Source organism: Nycticebus coucang, chromosome 2, assembly GCF_027406575.1.
Source record: "Nycticebus coucang isolate mNycCou1 chromosome 2, mNycCou1.pri, whole genome shotgun sequence".
Lineage (NCBI taxonomy): Eukaryota > Metazoa > Chordata > Mammalia > Primates > Lorisidae > Nycticebus > Nycticebus coucang.
The window spans coordinates 95,635,814-95,662,442 of NC_069781.1; the positions used below are offsets into that span (position 1 = coordinate 95,635,814).

The window sequence follows — 26,629 nt, forward strand, 5'->3', positions numbered from 1 at the left end:
CTAAAGCTGAATGATGAAGTATTCAGTGTGGATTTGCCATATCATTCCAAAGTACACCAGCTATCACATGGGAAGTATTAGTGTTGGCCAAAATCTTATCTCTGCAAGAACAGATACTTAAATTTTATAAAGATTAGGATCAGCGATGTGAATTAATGAAAGAAGTTTTATCTGGGAATGCAGCATTTCTGTGTGATACCATGTCAAATCAAAACAACCTGAATATGTCTTTGCAAGGTAAAACTAAGTCAATATATGATATGTGGCAAAAAATCCAACCATTTTTAAAAAAGCTATTTTTTCCAAAACACTTCTTCAAAAGGAAATTTCAGATGAACATTTTCCTCAGTTACCAAAGGTCATTGATGAGCAGAATTATGTATGTGAAACATCTGAAGAATACTCAGCTGTTATAGGCCTATTAATTGGAGAATACAATGAAAGATTCATTGACTTTAAGAATCATGACATCACCAGCAAATCAGCATGTCAGCTTCATCTAGTTGACATCACCAAGGCACCTAAAGAACTACAGATAGCACTGATTGAGCTCTCTGTAGATGATTTTTTTTTATTGTTGGGGAGTTACTGAGAGTACAAGAAACCAGGCTACACTGATTGCATATGTTAGGTAAAGTCCCTCTTAAAATTTTGTCTTGCCTCCAAAGGCTGTGTAATACACGGAGATCCCACCCCCCTCCCCTCTCTCTGCTATTCCTTTCCCCCACGTCCCTCCCTCCTTCTCTCTCTCTCTCTCTCTGCTCTGCTCTCCTCCTCCCCCACCCCCCACCGTGTACTCGGTCATTAACTGTCCTTACATCAAAATTGAGTACACAGGATTTATGCTTCTCCATTCCTGTGATGCTTTACTAAGAATAATGTGTTCTACGTCCATCCAGGTTATCTGTAGATGACATATTGAAGTCATTGTTTGATGCCAAGAAAGATTCAATTGAAATATGGAAAAATGCAGAATACCTGCACTTCAAGCAGCAACATGCCAAAAAATGCTTTCTTGTTTTTCAACGACTTATCCTATGAATCTACACTCTTCCTACCTAACCAAAATCAAGATGCCCTTAAGGTCACCAATGACGGATACCCATCTAGAGGATGGGGACTGCCATGCTGCAACCAAAATTCAAATACTTTCCAACAAAGAGCAGATATAGCAAAGTCATTACAAGGATAACTTTAAAATTAAAGAGTTTTTATTTTTTGAAATTATTAAGGACAGAGTAGTTACATTTTTACAAGATAATGTACACTTTTATCTAACTGAAGTTCCTTGAACGCACGCTTATTTGATTATAGCTAAATAGCCTTCCAATATGAAAAAGTTCTCCACCCCCGACCTGTAGTCTAGTTCATACAGAAAACTAAAGGGTTAACCGGGATTTGCGTTTCTTAACCGTAAACTCAAAAAATTTTTTTAGAAGTTTGACATCCCTTTATGTTATTCTGAAATAAATGATTTAATTACCTAACATACAGTATGGCATTTTGTCATATTTTAGGATTTGAAGGTAACACACTAGACTAAATCAGCAGTTCTCAACTGCTGTCCTGTCACAACCCACAGGAACTGTATTAAAGAGTTGCAGCATTAGGAAGGTTGATAACCACTGCACTACATTGAAGACATGCACTAACTCTTATTCTTTCAAATCCCCACTAAGACAATATGGTTTTTTTTTTTTTTAAGGTTTTACTGAAACAATGGACCATGTAATCTGTCCATTTAAAGTATACAATTCAATGGTTTTTGGAATATTCATAGATATAGTCAACCATAACCAATTTCAGAACACTTTCTTTACCTGAAAAAGAAACCAGTAGCCTGTAACTATCACCTACTTATGACTCCATCACTTCCAGCTATTTGAAACCAGTAATTTACTTTTCTCTCTGATGCTATTCATTTGGGGAGCTCTAGGGCAGGTCTGACATAAAAGGAATCATAAATGATCTTTGTGACTTGGCATGTTTTCAAGGTCCATTCATGCTGTAGCCTGTGTCAATATGTCATTCTTTTCTATGGCCAAATAGCATTCCATTGTACATGTGTACCACATTTTCTTTATTCACACATGGGAGGCAGACATTTCGGTTGTTTGGATCTTTTGTCAAACATAGGAGGTATAATAATAACTACATTTTACCATTTGAAGACCCACTAGTCTACGTGGCTTATCATTTTATATTCCTAGCAGCTGTGTATAAGGGTTCTACTTTCTTCATATCACAAACACTTGTTATTATCTGACTTTTATTACAGCCATCCTAGTGGGTTTGAAGTGGTTTTAATTTTCATTTCCCTGATAGCTGAGGATGTTGAGAATCTTTTCATGTGCTTACTGATTACCTGTATGCCTTCTTTGGGGAAATGTCTACTCAGATCATTTGCCCACTTTTCAATTATGTTATTTGTATTTTTATTACTGAGTTGTAAAAATCAAAAACTCTCGTTAGACATAAGTTGCAAAAAGAATTTTTTTCTGAGTTTCTGGGGCAGAAACAAATGGGAAGGTGTCAAGTAAAATAAAATACTGAAGCTTGAAATCAGATGGACACATGATCAATGAGTTTAACAGACACTAGAGAGCTAAGTCCTAAGCAATTCAATTTACTCTTCAGAATATCCAGAAGACACAATATTGGAACCACCAGAGACTGAGGATGAGAAGGAAGGTGGTGAGGGCTGCTTAAGGAATAAAATAACCAGGATTATTTGAAAGTCTAGGAAGTAAACGACCTCACATTGCACACTCAGCAGGTAACAGCCCCTCCCCAAACTCCCCCACAAAAAAAGACTAGAGAAATTTTTTCCTTGGAAAAGGGTCTCTGCACTAAAGGACAAGTGCACTGAAAGGAGCACAATACTAAAATCAGAAGATTGCGTAAACACAGATATACTAGATACAGAGTACTCCACAACACCTTTCCCCTAGCAAATAGAATGCTGGATCTTCACCATCCAGGCAGAAAAATTATTATACTTTATGTCTCCAGGTAGAATCTAACTAGCCTAAAAGAAAAGAACTCAAAGATACGGAGGTAAGAGTTCTCTCCAGTCACCCTACACATCACCCTGGAGCAGTGGTTCTCAACAGGGGCTAAAGAAGGCATTTGGCAATGTCTACAGCAGTAATTTTCAACCTTCTTTATCTCACAGCACACTTGAACCTATAGTTAAACTTCCAAAGCACACTGAAGTTATGCATGTCAAAAAACGAGTAAAAAAAAAAAAAAAGAATATACTTAACTATGCATCAAACTTCTTTCAAAAATAATTAATAATCTTTAAAAATTTTCACAGTACATAGGTTGAAAAATCACTGTCCACAGACATTTCTTTCTTTCTTTTTAATGAGCCAGAGTCTATGTTGCCCTCCGTAGAGTGCCGTTACATCACAGCTCACAGCATCCTCAAACTCTGGGGCTCAAGCGATTCTCTTGTGTCAGCCTCCAGAGTAGTTGGGACTACAGGTGCCCACCACAATGCTCGGCTACTTTTTTGTTTTAGCAGGCCCAGGCTGGAATGGAACCCACCAGCCCTGGTGCATGTGGCCGGCACCCTACCCACTGAGCTATGCGCACTACTGACAGACATTTCTGGTTTTCTCAACATACCACTGGTATGTAGTGGGTAGAGAGAAGAGATGCTGCCAAATTATCTACAATGCAAAGGACTGCCTCAATAACAAAGAATATTGCCAAAATTGAGAAAAACCTAGCCCAGAGCTCCCCAAATGAATTAATATCAGCATTACTAAGTAAACAGTTAGAAATGCAAATTCTCAGGCCTCACCCAGACCAACCAGTAAGAAACTCTGGGGTTGGGGCCCAGCAATCTAAAGTTTAAGAATTACTGCCTGCCAGGAGGCGGAGCAAGATGGCAGCCAAGTAACAGCTTCCTTGCATCTGGGCACCGTGAGTCTGGGGAGAAGGACTCCAGGAATCGCTGGCTGGTGGGATCTGCCTATCATCACCCCTGCGAGGATACAGGGAGTCAGAGAGAGACTTCTGGACCCCAGAGCAGGACTAAAACAGTGGAAAACTGGCAAGTGGTCACGTGTGTTCAATGCGTCTAAACTGGCCCGCAACTTCCACAGGCACGAGAACTTAAAGAGCAAGAGGAAGTGAAAGGAAAATTAGGGCAAGGAAACAGATAAAAGAAATCACCCATGAGGAAGAATCAGCAGAAAACTCCAGGCAACATGAAGAACCAGTCCGGAACAACCCCGCCAAGGGACCATGAGGTAGCTACTGCAGAGGATTCCACCTATAGAGATATGTTAGGAATGACAGAAAGGGAATTTAGAATACACATGTTGAAAACAATGAAAGAAATGATGGAAACAATGAAGGAAACTGCTAATAAAGTGGAAAATAACCAAAAGGAAATTCAAAAACAATCAGATGAGAGATGAACGATATGAAGAATATAAAAAGGATATAGCAGAGCTGAAGGAAATAAAACAGTCAATTAGGGAACTTAAAGATGCAATGGAAAGTATCAGCAACAGGTTAGACCATGCACAAGAAAGAATTTCAGAGGTAGAAGACAAAGTTTTTGAGATAACTCAGATAGTAAAAGAGGCAGAAAAGAAGAGAGAGAAAGCAGAATGTTCACTGTCAGAATTATGGGACTTTATGAAGCGTTCCAACATACGAGTTATAGAAATTCCAGAAGGGGAAGAAGAATGCCCCAGAGGAATGGAAGCCATACTAGAGAATATTATAAAAGACAATTTCCCAAATATCACCAAAGATTCTGACACACTGCTTTCAGAGGGCTATTGGACCCCAGGTCACCTCAACTCTAAGCGAGCTTCTCGCTTAGAGACACATTGTGATGAACCTGTCCAAAGTCAACACAAAAGAAAAGATTCTGCAAGCTGCCAGGAGTAAGCGCCAGTTGACCTACAGGGGCAAATCCATCAGATTGACCGCAGACTTCTCTAATGAAACTTTCCAAGCAAGAAGACAATGGTCATCTACCTTTAATCTACTTAAACAGAACAATTTCCAGCCCAGAATTCTGTACCCTGCTAAGCTTCAAAATTGACGGAGAAATCAAATCATTTACAGATATACAAACATTGAGGAAATTCGCCACAACAAGACCAGCTCTACAGGAAATACTTCAACCTGTTCTGCACACTGACCACCACAATGGATAAGCAGCAAAGTAAGAACTCAGAAATTAAAGGACAGAACCTAACCTTCACACTGATGCAAAAGATAAAACTAAGCAATGGACTCTCACCAAATAAGACGAATAGAATACTACCACACTTATCAATTATCTCAATAAATGTTAATGGCTTGAATTCCCCACTGAAGAGACATAGATTGGTTGACTGGATTAAAAAACACAAGCCATCCATTTGCTGTCTGCAAGAAACACACCTGGCTTCAAAAGACAAATTCAAGCTCTGAGTCAAGGGTTGGAAGACAATTTTTCAGGCAAATGGAATTCACAAGAAAAGAGGAGTTGCAATCTTATTTTCAGATACATGTGGATTTAAAGCAACTACAGTCAAAAAAGACAAAGATGGTCACTTTATATTGGTCAAGGGAAAAATACAACAAGAAGACATTTCAATTCTAAATATTTATGCACCCAATTTCAATGCTCCCAGATTCTTGAAACAGACCTTACTCAGTCTGAGCAATATGATATCTGATAATACCATAATAACGGGACCTTAACACTCCTCTTACAGAGCTGGACAGATCCTCTAAACAGAAATTAAACAAGGATATAAGAGACTTAAATGAGACCCTAGAACAACTGTGCTTGATAGACGCATATAGAACACTCCATCCCAAAGATAAAGAATATACATACTTCTCATCACCCCATGGAACATTCTCCAAAATTCATCATATCCTGGGACACAAAACAAGTATCAACAGAATCAAAAGAATTGAAATTTTACCTTGTATCTTCTCAGACCATAAGGCAGTAAAGGTGGAACTCAACTCTTAACAAAAATGCTCGACCCCACCCAAAGGCATGGAAATTAAACAATCTTCTGTTGAATAACAGATGGGTGCAGGAAGAAATAAAACAGGAAATCATTAACTTCCTTGAGCATAACAACAATAAAGACACAAGCTACCAAAACCTGTGGGATACTGCAAAAGCAGTTTTGAGAGGAAAATTCATCGCCTTAGATGCCTACATTCGAAAAACAGAAAGAGAGCGCATCAACAATCTCACAAGAGATCTCATGGAATTGGAAAAAGAAGAACAATCTAAGCCTAAACTCAGTAGAAGAAAAGAAATATCCAAAATCAAATCAGAGATCAATGAAACTGAAAACAAAAGAATCATTCAGAAAATTAATAAAACGAGGAGTTGGTTTTTTGAAAAAATAAATAAAATAGATAAACCATTGGCCAGACTAACGAGGAATAGAAAAGTAAAATCTCTAGTAACCTCAATCAGAAATGATAAAGGGGAAATAACAACTGATCCCACAGAGATACAAGAGATCATCTCTGAATACTACCAGAAACTCTATGCCCAGAAATTTGACAATGTGAAAGAAATGGATCAATATTTGGAATCACACCCTCTCCCTAGACTCAGCCAGGAAGAAACAGAGCTCCTGAACAGACCAATTTCAAGCACTGAGATCAAAGAAACAATAAAAAATCTTCCAACCAAAAAATGCCCTGGTCCAGATGGCTTCACTCCAGAATTCTATCAAACCTTCAAGGAAGAGCTTATTCCTGTACTGCAGAAATTATTCCAAAAAACTGAGGAAGAAGGAATCTTCCCCAACACATTCTATGAAGCAAACATCACCCTGATACCAAAACCAGGAAAAGACCCAAACAAAAAGGAGAATTTCAGACCAATCTCACTCATGAACATAGACGCAAAAATTGTCAACAAAATCCTAGCCAATAGATTACAGCTTATCATCAAAAAAGTCATTCATCATGATCAAGTAGGCTTCATCCCAGGGATGCAAGGCTGGTTTAACATACGCAAGTCCATAAACGTTATCCACCATATTAACAGAGGCAAAAATAAAGATCACATGATCCTCTCAATAGATGCAGAAAAAGCATTTGATAAAATCCAGCATCCTTTTCTAATTAGAACACTGAAGAGTATAGACATAGGTGGCATATTTCTAAAACTGACTGAAGCTATCTATGACAAACCCACAGCCAATATTTTACTGAATGGAGTAAAACTCAAAGCTTTTCCTCTTACAACTGGAACCAGACAAGGTTGTCCTCTGTCACCTTTACTATTCAACGTAGTCCTGGAAGTTCTAGCCAATACAATTAGGCAAGACAAGGAAATAAAGGGAATCCAAATGGGAGCAGAGGAGGTCAAACTCTCCCTCTTTGCTGACGACATGATCTTATACTTAGAGAACCCCAAAGACTCAACCACAAGACTCCTAGAAGTCATCAAAAAATACAGTAATGTTTCAGGATATAAAATCAATGTCCACAAGTCAGTAGCCTTTGTATACACCAATAACAGTCAAGATGAGAAGCTAATTAAGGACACAACTCCCTTCACCATAGTTTCAAAGAAAATGAAATACCTAGGAATATACCTAATGAAGGAGGTGAAGGACCTCTATAAAGAAAACTATGAAATCCTCAGAAAGGAAATAGCAGAGGATATTAACAAATGGAAGAACATACCATGCTCATGGATGGGAAGAATCAACATTGTTAAAATGTCTATACTTCCCAAAGCAATCTACCTATTCAATGCCATTCCTATCAAAATACCAACATCCTACTTTCAAGATTTGGAAAAAATGATTCTGCGTTTTGTATGGAACCGGAAAAAACCCCGTATAGCTAAGGCAGTTCTCTGTAACAAAAATAAAGCTGGGGGCATCAGCATACCAGATTTTAGTCTGTACTACAAAGCCATAGTGCTCAAGACAGCATGGTACTGGCACAAAAACAGAGACATAGACACTTGGAATCGAATTGAAAACCAAGAAATGAAACTAACATTTTACAACCACCTAATCTTCGATAAACCAAAGAAGAACATACCTTGGGGGAAAGACTCCCTATTCAATAAATGGTGTTGGGAGAACTGGATGTCTACATGTAAAAGACTGAAACTGGACCCACACCTTTCCCCACTCACAAAAATTGACTCAAGATGGATAAAGGACTTAAATTTAAGGCATGAAACAATAAAAATCCTCAAAGAAAGCATAGGAAAAACATTGGAAGATATTGGCCTGGGGAAAGACTTCATGAAGAAGACTGCCATGGCAATTGCAACAACAACAAAAGTAAACAAATGGGACTGCATTAAACTGAAAAGCTTCTGTACAGCTAAGGAGACAATAACCAAAGCAAAGAGACAACCTACCCAATGGGAAAGGATATTTGCATATTTTCAATCAGACAAAAGCTTGATAACTAGGATCTATAGAGAACTCAAATTAATCCACATGAAAAAAGCCAACAATCCCATATATCAATGGGCAAGAGACATGAATAGAACTTTCTCTAAAGACGACAGACGAATGGCTAACAAACACATGAAAAAATGTTCATCATCTCTATATATTAGAGAAATGCAAATCAAAACAACCCTGAGATATCATCTAACCCCAGTGAGAATGGCCCACATCACAAAATCTCAAAACTGCAGATGCTGGCGTGGATGTGGAGAGAAGAGAACACTTTGACACTGCTGGTGGGACTGCAAACTGGTGCAACCTTTCTGGAAGGAAGTACGGAGAAACCTCAAAGCACTCAAGCTAGACCTCCCATTTGATCCTGCAATCCCATTACTGGGCATCTACCCAGAAGGAAAGAAATCCTTTTATCATAAGGACACTTGTACTAGACTGTTTATTGCAGCTCAATTTACAATCGTCAAAATGTGGAAACAGCCTAAATGCCCACCAACCCAGGAATGGATTAACAAGCTGTGGTATATGTATACCATGGAATACTATTCAGCCATTAAAAAAAATGGAGACTTTATATCCTTCGTATTAACCTGGATGGACGTGGAAGACATTATTCTTAGTAAAGCATCACAAGAATGGAGAAGCATGAATCCTATGTACTCAATTTTGATATGAGGAGAATTAATGACAATTATGGTTATGGGGGGGAAACAGAAAGAGGGAAGGAGGGAGGGGGGTGAGGCCTTGGTGTGTGTCACACTTTATGGGGGCAAGACATGATTGCAAGAGGGACTTTACCTAACAATTGCAATTAGTGTAACCTGGCTTATTGTACCCTCAATGAATCCCCAACAATAAAAACAAAAAAATAAATAAAAAATAAAATATACCTATCTCCAGAAAAAAAAAAAAAGAATTACAGCCTGCCCCTAAGTCTAACACCTACTCAGGAGGCTTAGGTGGGAGGATCACTTGAGCCCAGGAGCTCAAAGCTAAAACAAACTATGATTACATCGCTGTACTACATACAGCCTAGGCAACACATGTAAAGGGAAAAAAAGGAAAAGAAAATAAAAAATTCTAGGAATTTGAAATTACCATTTACTTGTAAGTCACCAAAAATAGAAAAACCACCCAAATATCCTTCAACTACAGAACAAATTGTGGTATATTCAGTTCAGTTAATATACACAATGACAGTAAATGAACTATAGCCGCAGGTCATCAGGGATTATCCCCAACAAGTAGCAAAAGAAACTAACTACAAATGAAGATAACCTGTGTAACTTCATTTACATAAAAGGGGAAAGGAGCAAAATCTATGGTGTCAAAAGTGAGAATACTGGTTACCTTCAGGAGGTTTGTAAGGGATGACAAGGTGACTTTGTGGGAGACGGTAATGTTCTACTTTCTTGACCTGTATGTTAATACATGGAGGTGTACATTTATGATGAATTTACTCTTCTCCGCTACACTTTAATAAAAGTAGCTTTAAAAAGCTGACTACAAATACCCTTAAGAGATAGTAGAAAGTAAAAAACACAAGTAGCCAACTTTATGTAGGGCATTTCAATTTCAAGTGATTCATTTCACTTTGTGGAAAGCTAAAATATGCCTTGTCTTGGGCAGGTCATCAGAATGAAGAGAACCTAGTGTTAGGTAGCAGACAAAACTGGCCGTAAGACATGGAAATGACAGCATAGATAAACACCCAAGAAAAAGAGATGATCATCCACAGCCATCATATCAGGCAGAGACAGTTAAGACCTGATATTGAAAACTAAAAATTCTTCCCATATGGCAAATGTCCTTAAACTTCTACTTTGCTTTCTAAAAACAGGAAAGATCATTGAGAATAATTTGTTGACACTGGCTTCAAATTTTCTAGAAATTTGATTTTTAACATTTGAACTTAACTTCCATCTCTATTTTATCAAATATTTTACTGGACAAAAACAAAAATTAGAAGCTAAGTAGTAATGACACAGAAAAACTTAGTAATCTTAGAAAATCTCAAAGCTACTTTAGACACAGGCAGCCCACTGACAACTATCCTCCTGCAGAAACATAAACTTACAGCAAATTATACAAAATACTATCATCTATCTAGGGAATTACCAGAACCATAATGGAAGGATTTTTTATAATTTTCATTGGACTACCCGGATATACTTATTTTTGTCCTTAAACCCATGTAGCCACCATTAACTCAAAACAAAATGATAGAATGGGCCTTCAAGAACGCCATTTACTACAAATCCACATCTACTCCAGTCTTACAATAATAATCAACAGGCCAGAAGAGCTGAAAACTGAGAATTACTAAACTCTTCCTCAATAATAACAGGAATAAACATTCTAATGCATCCTGAATATCCAATTTAATGATTTCAAAAGTCAATCCAGCATGTACAAAACATTCAGTAGCTCCTCATTTCTCAACATCATCTGTAAGTCAGGTGCTTCACACCAGTGGACTCTCTAGCTAACTGAAGTTCCCTGTGTAGCACCTAAACTATTTAATTTTTTGATAATGCTGAATTACTCAGGTGAAAATTACCTGCTGTTCTGCAGTATAGTGATAATTGCTCTAGACTGTCAAAGTGTCCTGTAGCTGCCTTTTTTTTTTTTTTTAAGAGACAGGGTCTCACTCTGTCACCACCCAAGCTGGAGTGGAATGGTACAATCATGGAGCTCACTGCAGCCTTGCAAGAGATTCTCCCACTTAGCCTCCCCAGGCAGCCAGGACTACTAGCATTGCAGCACCACACCCAGCTAGCATTTTTTAACTTTGTGTTTGGGCAGAGTCTCACTATGTTGCCCAGGCTGGTCTCGAATTTCTGGCCTCAAGCAATGTTCCTGTCTCAGCTTCCCAAAGTGCTGAGATTTACAGGCACGAATCACTGTGCCAGCCCCTTATACCTGCTTTTTTACCAGACTGTCAGTTCTTGTTTTGATAGCATACCTTCTCTTCTCCATGTATTTGCTATTTTGAATAGAAAGTTCAAGGAGCGCTCACTTCGGCAGCACATACACTAAAACTGTAAAGAAAACTCAAAGAATCTGAATTCTGTCCTGTAACAAAAATACCTAAGATTTAATACATCAACTTTTAAGATGCCAATCTCAGCTGTTTGAGGGCTCACTTTGCTTACTCCCTGTTCTTGGATTGTTTTGGGGAACAAAAATGAGACATACACAGGGGGAAAAGGGAGAATAAAAGCATGACCACATTATGAAAAATGGTTTTGAGACATGCTGGCCTTAATTCAAATCTTGACTTTACTATTTACTAGCTGTGTGATCTGGGGGATGTTGCCTACCTGGGTTTCCTCACCAGTAAAATGGAGATTTTATTCTATAGGGCTGAGGGGAGAACCAAGTGATATATGGAAATGCCTGGGCACAATACTCACACAGACATTCAAATATTGCAAACTTAATTATGTAAGAATAAAGTCTGAAGTATGAACACTTTTTAAAATGAGTTAATCTGACTTTAAGTTAGCTAAAAACATGTCATCCTTTAAAATTATCCTCAACTCCACACTTGCCTTTAAACAGCCTGTCTACATCTTTCCCTATTAAATATCTGCAGAAAAAAAATAGAAAAATCTTGCAACCTACCAAAAACAAAACTTAGTAGACTCTGAAGATAAAACATACACACTGCCAGACATGGTGGCTCACCCCTGTAATCATAGCACTTGGGGAGGCCACGGCAGGTGGATCACCTGAGTTCAGAAATTTGAACCAGGTGGAGCCAGCTTCTTGGGAAGCTGAAGCAAGAGATCACCTGAGCCAAAGAGTCTGAGGTTGCTATGAGATATGATGACACACCACTCTACCAAGGGCCACAAAGTGAGACTGTCTAAAAAAAAAAATAAAAACTTCACATTAATTTCTTTTTATGCAAAACCATACATTTATAGTATTTACCTAGAATTTTCTAAATAGTTGCCTGAATAATATACTACTATATTCAAACCTTTACTATTTCAGCATTTTAAGCCACAAGTCTATTTCTGAATCAATTTACTCAATATTGCTAATATTACTTCAAGAAATGTCCATACTTAATAAATCATATCTATGTACAATAGGTAACACTCCACAAATGTCTGATATTTAACCTTGAAGTTAGTAGCCTTACTGAAAACACTCACAAACCTTATATAAAGGATGCCGAATATAAGAAAAAACTACAGAGTATACAAGAACCTCCATAGCTGAATACCTCCCTACATTGACCACCTCCTTAAGTTGACCTTTCATAAACCAGACATGCACTACAAATACGTATTAGTACAGTAGGCCTAATTCCTTATCTTAATCACCTCCATATGTTGACCATTTTGTTACAGTCCCTTGGGTGGCCATCTTACAGAGGTTCTACCATATTATATCACATGTTAAAAATAGCCAGTGAGTTAAGATGAGTAAAGCTCTTTGCCCAAAATCAGATTTCTCCAATTCCAAGGTTTGTGCTCTCTCCAATATGCAGAATATACTTCAATATACTAAGTTATTAAGCAAGAAATGTCCAATTTCCTTAAGTATTAAGTTTGACAGTTATCTGACATTTCACTTAAACACTTATTTTCTTTTTATCATTAAAATACATCCTCATTCTTTCAATCATACATTTGGCTTCTGACTATCTTTTGAATGGTTTTTTTTTTTTTTTGGTTTTTGGCCGGGGCTGGGTTTGAACCCGACACCTCCGGCATATGGGACTGGTGCCCTTCCCCCTTGAGCCACAGGCGCCGCCCTCTTTTAAATGTTTTTAAGAAACATAGATAAGTTAAGAAACCATTTAAGAAACCATAGATAAGTTAAAAATTCATATTGCTTTTGTATACTACTTCCATAATGGAACCAATGCAGCAGCACAGACAGCTTGAAGTAACAACAGTGTTTGGGAAGGATGAGGCTTATGAATGCACTGTTGGTTTGAGAAGTTCCATTCTGAAGATTTTAATCTTGAAAATGATCCACATGGGCAACTTGAGACCAGGGTAGCTAATAATAAGCTGAAAGCTGTAGGGGTAGCAAATCCATCTCAACCTACTTGTGAATTAGCAGTAAAGTCTGACATTATCATTTCAATATTGCCCTATTTGAAACAAATCAGCAAGGTCAAGAAGCTGGCTATATGGATACCACATGAATTAAATGAGCATCAGAAGAGAATTGTCTCAAAGTTTGCTTTTCTTTACTCTCATGACATAAAAGTCAACCATTTCTACACCATACTATTGCTATGTGTGATGAAAAATGAATTATTTTTTACAATCACAAGCATTCAGCATAATGGTTGGATAAAGTGCTAAAACAGTCCAAAATCAAATATAGACACCAAAAACACAAAACAAACAAACAAAAAAAAAAACTAATGGTATTTGGTGGTCCAACACTGCTATTATCCACGACAGCTTCATGAAACTTGGTTTAACGATTATAGGGGATGTCTACTGCAGCCAAATCAAAGAAAAGATGAGGATGCTTATGATTGCTTATTTCCTCTGGACAACAGAGACAGGCCAATCCTTTTGCAAGACAATGTTCAACCACGTGTCACAAACAAACTGCTCAAACTACAGAAGTTAGACTTAGAAACTCTGTCATCTACTGTATTTACCAAATCTTGCACCAACCAAGAATCTGAACTTTGTTGAAACAAATCAGCAAATCACCACTTTTTCCAGACCACTTCTTGAAAGGAAAAATATTCCATTCTGAATAAGCTGTACAAAACGCCTTTTGTGATTTCATTGCCACTCACTCTCCAGGCTTCTTCACTGCTAGCATAAACAAACTACTGTTAAGATGATGGCAAAACTGTGTTGATAGTTTAGACATATACTTTGATTAACTGTTCCACTTCTTGTTTGAGATATAATGAACATTTCAATGTGGACATTTCATATTTAATGACCTAATACATAAAAGCCAGTAACATGCCAACACATTTTTCTTTCTCAAAACATTAATAAACCAAAACAATAAAAACATAAATAATAAGCCAAATTAAGCTACATTTACATGGAAAGACTGCCAAGATAATACAAATAGAGTGTAAGGTAAAGAAAAGTGTGGGTAGTGACCCCATTTGCTTAACAGAAACAAAAAGCTATATACGTATACGAATAAACATCTTCCTGGTCAGAGTCACTAAAAAAAAACCTTTTTTTTCTGAGCTGGCCCCTATTTATTTCATACTTTTCTACATCATACAAATTTTCTAATTTTAAAGTAATAACATGCAAAATGTGTTTTTTTTTTTCTTTTCATTCTGTACTTTAAGTTATAGCCTTCAAGAAAACTGGAAATAACTTTAAAGGTTAAAAAAAGTAACTCACACCTGTAATCTCAGCATACTGGGATACCACAAAAGGAGGATCACATGAGATCCAAAGTCTGAGACCAGCCTCAGCAAGAGTGAGGCCCTATCTCTACTAAAAATAGAAAAAATTAGTCGGAGATGTCATAGGCCCAGCTACTCAGGAGGCTGAAACTAGAGGATCATTCGAGCCCAGGAGTTTGAGGTTGCCCATGAGCTATGAAGATGCAACAGTACTCTAACCTAGGCTACAGAGTAAGACTGTCTCAAAAAAAAAAAGTTTTAACAAAAACATACCTGAATCTACACATCTATATGGTAGCTGCTTAATCAGTAAACCAAGCAGTCTGTTACCGTCATACCTACAGAACTCATGATCACATAAATTTATCTGGAAAAACCAAAGTATAGATCTTCCAATAATACGTTACAAAATACATTTTCCAAACTTACATTATTCTAATAGTTTTTACATCAAACACCAGATTGATAAAGACCAACCTTGGTCTCTATAAAAGGTCCCAACTGCAATTTAATAAGTTTTCCATAATTTAACGTCACTTTTAAAATTATCATTTTTAATTGAGAAATCATAATTGTATTCATTTATGGGGTACAATGTTTTGATACATATATATGTAATGTGTGAAATGATTAAATCAAGCTAATTAACATGTGGTGTCTGTCCTTCATCTCACTTCTTTCTATAGTGGAAGCTACTGGCATAAAAAAGCAATTGGAATAATACCATTAGACATTTATTAGACTAAGAATATTCTTTCAAGTAAATCACACTGGTAAAATATTCCCAAACAAATTCAAAACATTGCAAATAAATCTTTAAAACACTATTTGTTCTAGTAGTCAATAAATACTTGTACTATTCAATGTGCCCAGGCAACAATGCCAGGCATCATATTACTACCCTTGAGGTTCTTACAAGTTTGGAGGGAAGGAAATTGAGGAGGACAACAGTCCATATAACCACAAAATGGTATCAGAGATGACACTTGATCTAATTTATAGTGGTGAGTTCAATCACCCTCTCATGAACTAACATTTAAACAAACTTTTTTTAAAAAAACATATGGCCACCTTGCTATGTTGCCCAGGCTGGCTTCAAACTCCACCACACTCAGGTCTTAAATAAACTTTTAAAGGCCGAAAAGCCAGCCAGTCAAAAGTCAAAAGCAATGGAGCAGTGGTTAGGTGTGGACTCCAAAGTTCAAAGATTCTGGGTTTGAATCTAGGCTCTGCTACTTAATATGTGTATGACTTTGACACATTAATGTGAATCTCAGTATTTTCATTTCTTAAAAAGGATAATAGTAATTTCAGCATAAAGTTGTGAAATTTTTCCAAAAGGATGATGCATTATGCATTGATAAGCCTGCAATAAATATTTACTATTACGTCAGTCAAGAGCAGCATTTGCGAAGGCCCAGAAAGGGAGGAAGGAGCCTTCCGGATACAGAGGGGAAAAGAAGACAATATAAACAAACTGAAATACAATGAAAAGGGGAAAGAGATAGGTAGCAGATTCTGAAAGCTCTATTAACTGTGCTAATTCACTAGTCACTAACTGCATAGGGCTATTAAGCACTTGCAAAGTGCTCTAAGAGTAAAATACACAACAAATTTCAGTGTTTAAAAATGCAAAATGTTTCGGCTTGGCACCTGGCACAGTGGTTACACAGCCACCCACATACACCAAAGGTAGCAGGTTTGAACCCGGCCTGGGCCAGCTAAACAACAATGACAACTGCAACAAAAATTTGCTGGGCGTTGTGGCGGGCAACTGTAGTCCCAGCTACTTGGGAGGCTGAGGCAAGACAATTGCTTAAGCCAAAGAGTTTGAGGTCGCTGTATGAGCTGTGACACCACTGCACTCTACCAAGGGCAACATAGCAAGACTGTCTCAAAAAAAAAAAAAAAAGCAAAATGTTTCATAATCTTTTATACCAATTACATATTGAAATATTTTAGATAAGCTTGGTGCCCACAGTACAGTGGTTACAGCCACATACACCAAAGATGGCGGGTTCAAACCCGGCCCGGGCCAAACTGCAACAAAAAAAATAGCCAGGCGTTATGGCAAGCACCTGTAGTCCCAGCTACTCGGGAGGCTGAGGCAAGAGAATAACCTAAGCCCAGGAGTTGGAGGTTGCTGTGAGCTACACGTGTGATGCCACGGCACTCTACCCAGAGTGATAAAGACTCTGTCTCTACAAAAAAAAAAAAAAAAAGAGTTCTGGAAAGGGATGGTGATGGCTGCTCAACATGAATGTACTTAAACATCTCTGAACTTAAGTCATGCTTAAAAATTGTTAAGATGGTAAATTTTAAGTTCTCTGTGTTTACCAGAATAAAAAAATTTCAGTTCTGAGCGGCACCTATGGCTCAGTGCGTAGGGCGCTTGCCCCTAAACCGAGGGTGCTGGGTTCGAGCCCAGCCCTGCCAAACTGCAACAAAAAAATAGCCAGGCATTGTGGAGGGTGCCTGTAGTCCCAGCTACTTGGGAGGCTGAGGCAAGAGAATCGCCTGGGCCCAGGAGGTGGAGGTTGCTGTGAGCTTATGTGACACCACAGCACTCTACCCAGGGCAACAAATTTCAGTTCTTCCTTTTTGTTATTTTAAGTGGCTACTAGGAAAATTACATCTGTGGCTCACTTTATAGTTTTACTAGACAGGACTGAATAGTGTGACAAAAATGAGAACAGGAAGTCCTAATTCGGGGGTCAGCAAACCTTCTGTAAAGGGATAAATAGTAAACATTTTCAGCTCTGCCAGCCATATGGTCTGTTTTGAAAGGAACCATAAATACTATATAAGTGGCCATGGTGGATATGGCCTACCATAATTTGCTGACTCTTGCCCTAAGACAACAACTGTAAGCAACGGCTCCTAAATTTTCAAGAATTTTGTGAGCCCGTTTGATATTGGTACCTTGAAATCTGCCATGGCCAGAGTAATGCCTCCTGGAAATCCAGTAAACATTACAAAGCAGTGCTGTTTTTCCGGAAGAACTGGTTGATAAAACAGTATTTACCAGCACACCACTGACCATGTAAAGAATTACCTTCTCACGTATGCACCTAAGATTATATTATTTATAACCATCTTTGAGAAAAAGTTATTTAAATCATTGTCTGTGTTTTGTGGCATAGATGAGGATTTCCAGCTATGAAAAGTCATTCTAGAATAATGTTCCAGGCAAAGAGAAGCAAGAGTGAACATCCTAAGGAAGTCAAAAGTTGTTTTTGGAGAGTGGTGAGCCAAGGGAAAGCAATTTAAGGATGAAGCTTCCAGAGAAAGTTGGAAGATGTATGCAATGCATTCGGTAAAGGTTCAACAATCAACAGTTACCATTAAATACATACTATTATACATAATGGTGTAGATTCAGTTGTAAGCCATGTGCTAAGCCTACACTATGTGTTAGATTCTGGTAATGAAACCGTGAATAACACAGTCCCTCTCTAGCAGAGGCGAGGCATCAATCATATAAATAACTTTAAACTGTGAAGATTATGACAAAAAACAGGGTGCTATGAGAAAATGCAATAGGGGATCCAGGCATTGCAGTTGAGGGCAGGCACTGCAGTGAGGGCCTGTAGTCTCAGTTAGTTCGGAGGCTGAGGCAAGAGAATCATTCAAATCAAGAGGTTGAGATTGCTGTGAGCTATGGCACCACAGAATGGAGAGAAAGAGAGAACATTAAAATTACTGCAGAGAATGAAGGGGAGTTTCTATAGTATAACTTCTAATTATTTTTGTTTATGAACCCCTCTTGATTATAGTGTAAAATTTCTGTCACTCTATCCAGCATGACAAAGTAAGACTGTCTCAAGAAAATATTCTGCAACATAAACTTTTCTCTCAGAACATTTTACAAATATGGAACTCCAAAGAGTTTTGTGTAGGTTATATCTACTGATATTTACTGGATTAGAAATTAAAACAGGATAATCTTTTAAATATTAATTCATTTAAAAATAACAAACCAATTACCTGTTAATATAAAATTCTTTTTTATGTTAATTACAGCTTTTATTACAAATATAACTTATGAGGAAAAAAATTGATAGGAACAATACTATATATTACTACATTTTAAGTATCCCTAGTGGCAAACCTTGTTAAAATTTGTTTTTGATTTTTTTTTTTTAAATTAAATCATAGCTGTGTACATTAATGCAATTATGGGGCACTATACACTGGTTTTATATATAATTTGACATATTTTCATCACACTGGTTAACGTAGCCTTCCTGGCATTTTCTTAGTTATTGTGTTAGGACATTTAAATTCTACATTTAGTAAGTTTCACAGGTACCCTTTGTAAGATGCACCGTAGGTGTGGTCCCACCAATTACCCTTCCTCTACCCTAATATAAAATTCTTATGAAAAATAACTACATTTTCCTCGTGAGAAGAGTAACACTTAAATTTTTGGAAATCATTTTAGTCTCATAATAGAGGATAGTTGGATTTTCGAAAGTTGTGATAGTCCATATCTTAGTCTCTGCCAAAGCATACTGCTCAATTTTGAGAGAATGAGACTGAAAAACACAAATAACATCTTAGAATTATTATGAAAAGTTTGACCTCATGGTCCCCCTAAAAGAGTACTGGGGACCCCCCATACCACATTGAGAACTACAGTTCAAGTAATAAAAGCAAAGGAATCACAGTAAGATAATACTTCACAGCCACTAGAATGGCTGTAATAAAAAGGCAATAATTAAGTGTTACTGAGAAAGTGGTAAATGAAATCCTCATGCATTGCTGATAGCAATGTAAAATGGTATAGCCACTTCGGAGAATAATTTGGCTGTTCCTCAAAAAATTAAACATAGAGCTACCATGTGACAAAGCAATTCCACTCTGAAGTATATACTGAAGGAAAATGAAAATATATGTCCACACAAATACTTACACATAGTGTTCATAGAGATGTTAGTCATAATAGGCAAAGAGTATATAAACAACTCAAACGTCCATCAAATGATACAAAATGTGCTATAAATGCATTTAAGGGAAGTGCTACAACAGGGATGAACCTTGAAAACATGGTAAGTGGAAGAAGCCAGTCACTAAAGACCACAATTTCACTTACAACAAATGTCCACAGTAGGCAAATCTATAGACTAAAAATAGATCAGCAGTTAGTTGCTTATGGGTGAGGGTAACCATTTAGGGCTGGAGAGCACACGGAAAAACAAGGGGCAGCCATTCTTTTGGGGGCTCTAAAATGGACTGTGGTGATAGCTGCAACAATGCTGTCAATGTACTAAAACAACACCAATTACATATATAGCCTTTAAAAATGGTGAATTGTATAGTATGCAAATTATATTTCAATGATGTTTTAAAAACAGCTGAACTATCTCTATTAATCAGAATCTTTAGCTAACAAGAGTTTTTCGGGAGTCCAATATTAGAATAAAATAAGAAAACACTGATCTCAGGAACATTTTTTCCTTAGATGTACCTTACAATAGTGATTCAATCCAATTGTCTCGGTAAGGTGCTATCCAGTAGAAATATAATACAAGCCCCACAAAGTAATTTAAACTTTTGAACAGCCATATTGAAGTATAAAAAGGTCAAATTAATTTTAATTCATTTATTTAACCCCCAGTGTGCAAAATCTTACTTCAACATTTACTACATCCAAAAGCTATTAAGACATTTAATTTATTTTGTTTATACCAAATTTTGAATCTGGTATATATTTTTCACTCCATTTTACAACACATCTCAATTCAGTCAGCCATATTTTAAGTATTCAACAGCCACATGCAGTTGGTGATATCAAAGTGTACAATGTAGTTCTAGATCCAAGGTAACAGTAAATGATGTTTGTGATAATGACCCTAGACACTGCAATTAACCTTATCAAAGAAAGGCTCAATTTGTCTCAATACACCATTTAAATTATATATATTAATATTTTCCCCAAATTTCTCATTGCCAAAAACACTTTCTAAAACCAAAGTATATACTGCCTGAACATTTTAGGCAAATGTATGTCAAAATTTTACACTATAATCAAGAGGGCTACATAAACAAAAATAATTAGAAGTTATACTACAGAAACTCCCCTTCATTCTCTGCAGTAATTTTAATGTTCTCTCTCTCTTCTACATGTTATCCTGCTTTTTGACTCTTGGAAATCCCTAAAGCTATTTCCAATAGGTGATAATGTATAATTAATAGAAAATACAATCTCATACATAGGAACTTCATGTCACTCCACATTTCTGGGTTTTTCTCTATTTACTTAACACAGGTTTGAGCATCCCCAAAACGCACCACAGTTCAAATTTCTGGATCCCTAATGTGATACCACTAGTGTACGGTTGCTTTCTTTTTTGTTTTACTCACAAAATTACTTAAAATATTGTATAAAATTACTTCCAAGCTATGTGTATAAAATGTATGTGAAACAAATGAATTTCATAGAGACCTGAGTCCCGTCCCCAACGTATCTCCTATGTACTGAAAAAATATGAAATCCCAAAGACTTCTGGTCCCAAGCATTTCAGATAAAGGATACTCAACCTATATTACCAAACTCCTATTAATGAAAACACCTTAAAAATTTCTACCACCCCTAAGTAGAAATTCAAGTATTATTCAAATGATCCTGAGTGCTCCATGAAAAACAAAATTTCACTTTCATTTGGAATAAAGTTTAAGCTTTATTATTAACCCAGAACAAATGACATTATCATATGGCAAGTATATGTGAAAAATTAAGGTATCCTGTTTTTGCCTGTTGATTACCACCAATAAAAACCAGGGGAAAAAAATAAGAAAATGAATTACCATCTTACAATTTATGTTACAAGCTACTCAGGAGGATTAACGTAATTTCATCCAATCAATCATTAGCACATACACAAATACCATTTTAGTATAATTATGTTAAATAATCTACATTATATATAAATACATATTGAAAAATTTTAACTTAGGCTTGGCACCTATAGCTCAGTGGCCAGGAGCTGGCAGGTTTGAATTCAGCCCAGGCCTGCCAAACAACAATGACAATTACAACTAAAAAATAGCCGGGCGTTGTGGTGGGTGCCTGTACTCCCAGCTACTTGGAAGGCTGAGGCAAAAGCAGCACTTAAGTCCAAGAGTTTGAGGTTGCTGTGACACCACAGCACTCTCTATTGGAAAAAAGGGCAACAGCTTGAGACTCTATTGGAAAAAAAAAAAAGAAAGAAAAATTTTAACTTAACAGAAAATGTGATTTGCCTGATAGAGCACATAAGCCTTCAATAGTATCCTCTGTAAGTCTTTTGCTTACCCTTATCCCTCCGAGATAAAATAAGAATTTTCAGGGCCAGACACACAGCTCATACCTGTAATCCCAGCACTCTGGGAGGCCAAGGGAGGAGGATCCTTTGAGCTCAGGAGAGCAGCCTAAGCAAGGGCAAACCCCTGCCTCTACCCAAAACAGAAAAATTATCAGAGCTTTGTGGCAAACACCTGTAGTCCCAGCTACTTTGGAGGCCCAGGCAGTAAGATTGCTTGAGGCTAGGAACTGAAGGTTACAGTGAGCGGATGGTTACGCCACTGCACTCTACCCAGGGCTACAGAGCAAGATACTGTCTCATAAAAAGAATTTTCAGGGCCAAGTATTTCCCAATTTCTAACTAAACATTTTTAGTGGCATCTTAATCTCATTAGTAAGTATTAAAAGTATTTTTATTTTTATTATTTTACAGTTTTTGGCCGGGGCTGGGTTTGAACTCGCCACCTCCAGCATATGGGGCCAGTGCCCTACTCCTTTGAGCCACAGGCACCACCCATTAAAGTATTTTTAATGCTAAATTTTAATTTGTAGCAGATAAGTTCAAATCTGTCAAGATTTAAGAACGTTTAAATTACAAAATGGCACATCTTTTCTCAGGCTTCAAGTAGAATTTTACAAATAGATCGTTTGAATACTACTTTTCTTATTCTTGCACATTTTCCAGTATCTGGTTCCCTTAAGAAAGCCCAACTTGTTTTCAGGTTCTTGGTGCAGTGGTAAGCATCAATTTTATCACCATTTCTGCTTCAACAGAAAGCAATGATCAAAAATTTAAAGATTAACTGCCAGCAGAAAAAGTTACTTCAGAAAGGCTTTACTTTTATCTATTAAAAATTCACTTTGGTTACCTCCAGGTAAAATAAAAACTATCTCAGAATTTAGAATTTTGTTTTTCCTCCCTCTTGCTCTTTTTTATTTCAGATTAACATAAAGGTACATCCAATTAAGTTACACTTTTTGGTATGTTAGGTAAAGTACGAGTTGTTAATTTGAGTCCTTCACCCAGGCAGTGTGCCATATTCCCCTACATTATACCAATCATGTGGGAACTTACAGAGCCCCCTCTCACGTCTCCCCCTCCCACAATGTAGAATTATTTTTTTTTTGAGACAGAGCCTCAAGCTGTCATCCTGGGCAGAGTGCGGTGGCATCAACAACTCACAGCAACCTCCAACTTCCAGCCTTAAGGGATTCTCTTGCCTCAGCCTCCCAAGTAGCTGGGACTACAGGTGCCCGCCACCAACAGCTGGCTATTTCTTGGTTGTAGTTGTCATTGTTGTTAGGCAGGCCTGGGCTGGATTCGAACCTGCCAGCTCTGGTGTATGTGGCTGGAGCCTTAACCGCTTGAGCTACAGGCACCAAGCGCACAATTTAGAATTTTAATTTCTCCATCACAAAAAACAAAACAATATCCTCACAGATATAACTGAACTAAATGAGTTTTTCTATTTATAAAATACTGACTCTCTAATTTTTTGCAGTAAGATGCTTAAAGCAGCCAAGATGATGGAGGCCTGAACTAAGAACCCTAGAAATAGAAGGCCTAAAGCTTCAAAACTTAATATGGCTACACACCCACTAAACTAGCTAAAATTTAAAAGGACTGACGATATCAAATGTTAGCAAGGATATGGATCAACAGGAACTCCCATACATGGTTGGTAGGACTGTAAAATGGCAAACATTCACAACAGTGAATAGAGAAATTATGGCATATTCATACAGTGCAAAAACACAACAATAAAATAAACTACTGACAAACATAATAAGGATGAATCTCAAAGACATGCTGAGTGATAAGCCTCATCTAGAAGAGAACATTCAATACTATAGGATCCCATTTACATAAAGTTCAACAACAGGCAAATCTAATCTACAATGGAAAAAAAAATCAAAATTGTGGTTGATCGAAGGAGAAAGTGAGTGGACTGGGAAAAGACAAGTTAACTTTCTTGTCACTTGTAATGTCCTACATCTTGATAAAGCCTTGGGTTACCCAAGTATAGCATTTGTGAAAACTCACAGCAGGGCAACCATGTGCATTTTCACTGCATGCCAAATTCGCCTCAAAAAATATCAACAAAAAAAAAAAAACTGGACTCGATAACATGCACATTGCTGAAGTGACATATTGGTGTCGTTTTTTGTTATTTGCCATTTTGCAATGGATCCAAAAAATAAGATGGACTTAGATCATGTAATAAATAGAAGAAAATGCTAATTGTAATGGTATTCTTTCAACTTTTCATTATGTTGGAAAATATAAAAATGTTGAGAGATATTTTTACAAGAAAATTGGGGAGCCCCCCCAAAAGTGATAATTCATTCGGTTGTAAAAATTTCATTTGATGCTACACACCCTACCTCTTCACAAAACACACCACCTCTGGAACTAGTAAACCTATACCCAAATCATTTACTGTCCCTGGGGAAACTCAAATTTCAGGAATTGTTTATTGTTTCCTTTCATAAACAGTTTACATTTCTTGAGATCGGCAGAGATCAATTCAATAATTATGGAAAATAGGACGTATTCAACAATAAACTAAAACAACTTAAATTCCACCAAGATTCTTAATTAATTGAAAATTTTTGTATTCTTGAACAAACTTCTGTTAGTAAATTATTTGGTAATATTCCCTATTAACTCCATTTTTGCTTTCTTGTATTCGGTTGCAAACGCTAATTAATATCTTAGTATCGTCGCTATCGCCCCTCTAAAATCAAACAAAAACCTACCCAATGACTGGTATCTAACAGATAAATACACTAAAAAAGAAATAACAAGTAATCAATGAATGAAAATCATTCACTTTTCTCCTTAAAACTAGTATTATTCCTTAAGATGTGACTGAAAGCAATTTCTACGTCATATTTATTTTAATAAAGGTTGGAAGGTGGGAAAGATTTCAGCAGTCAAAAGGCAGAACTAAACGTACACGCGCTCCTCACCCAAAAAGCTATGTTAACCCGCAGACAAGTAAAACAATGAGCACCCCTCACTCCCCCTTTTTAATTCACGAAATACAACTGCAGCTTTCGCTAAAGCCAACCTTCGACCCCGCCCAGCCTCCACCTCGCACAGAGCCAGGCCGTGGGTCCCTTCCTTTGTGAGCAGCTGGAGGAGGGGACTGACGGCGGGGAGCTTAGGGAGGAGGCTGGGGGTCGGTGGACGCCAGGAAAGGCAGAGTGGGAGCGAAGCGGCATCGGATCGTCCCACAACAGGCCACGCGGCCACGCCACAAACCTTTGCGGTGTCCCAAGGAGCAAACCCACCAACTTGGGTGTGAGCTAATTGGGGCGGAGAGCCGGAGAATGGCCATAAGCACCTCCGAGGGCAAGCCTCTCCCAGGACCTTGCGAAACGTCTCCTCAGGCCGCGGGCGGAGGTCTTGCCGCCACCCCCACCCCGGCCCGAGCCCCAGGCGGCCTCACCTGCTGGACGGAGCTATTCTCAGGCACAGCGAATTCTTCCTTCTCCTTCGGAGTCTTCACGGTGACTTTCATGATCTTAGGCTCCGCAGAGTTAGCGGCCGCGGGGATGCCAGCACCTTCGGCCGCGGCGGCGCTGTCCTGGGGGCCTGGAGGGCCGCCGCTTTCACCACTCTCGGCCATGGCGGCAGCGGCAGTGACTCAGGAGAGCAAGAGGGAGCAAGCGAGCGAGAAGCCAGCAGACACCGAAGCCGGCAGGCTCAGGCCGCGGGAAATGCAGGGCGCGCCGCCTCAGAAGCAATGGGCGCGGGGCCGCCCTAGCGGATGAGGGGCCGCGGAGCTCGGCGTGGGCTCCGGCGCAGGCCCAAGTTGGGCGCTGGGCAGCCGCCGTGTGTTCAGGAGCCGCTGCTTCGCAGCGACATCCGCAGCCGCCGTCGCTTCCTCCTCCCTGCCCCTCCCCCCACGTCCCTCGCCGACGCCGCGCGGAGCACGCCGGGTAACGCGGCCAGCCGCGTCGCCGAGTCATCCCTGGCTGGCGCCGCTTTGATCTATGGTGCGTTTCTTTTCCTCTCACGCTTCATTGTCCACAGTGTAGGTGCATCCAGCATGAAGGACTAAAAGCAATGTGAGGTGGAATCGGTCAGTTCATTTATTATCCATTTTCTTCAAAGAAAAAAACGCCGTTTCTAGGAAACACTGTGACGGCGCACAACGATGACGTCACGGTCAGCGAAATTACTAGAAGGGACTCGCCCACCGGGAGCTGTGGCTGCGCATGCGCGTATGCGGTCCAGGTAGTCTTCCCCACCCCCTTCCCTCAGCTACGGGTGGGCAGTGCCCGCCACTTTGCGTCGCTGTGGTCGCCTGGTCTGGCTCTGCGTGCCCCACTGAGAGGAGGGTGGTGGCAAAATAGCGAGGTAGTTTGTTATTTTAATATGCTTACTGCTTGGCTGTTTGGAGGGCCAGAAGGCTTGGTCTTAACTGCTCTTTCGCAGCAGTTAGAAGACAAGTTAATGGAGAAAAGGACCTTTTGATAACGAAAGGAAAATGGAATAAATGCCTGTGACTACCCTGCGCAATCCCACGGGAGTCACTG

At 38.5% G+C, this 26,629-nt stretch overlaps 1 protein-coding gene across 2 annotated transcripts in view; it reads right to left on the reverse strand.

Moving 5' to 3' along the window:
• Positions 1–26,215, reverse strand: part of UBQLN1 (ubiquilin 1) — a 54,530-nt gene extending 28,315 nt beyond the window's left edge. For both annotated transcript variants that reach the window (XM_053576426.1, XM_053576417.1), the window contains exon 1: positions 25,537–26,215. In XM_053576426.1, the coding sequence (XP_053432401.1) occupies positions 25,537–25,716 (180 nt within the window). In that variant the 5' untranslated portion in view covers positions 25,717–26,215. The remainder of the gene's footprint in view (positions 1–25,536) is intronic.
• Positions 26,216–26,629: the final 414 nt, after the last annotated feature.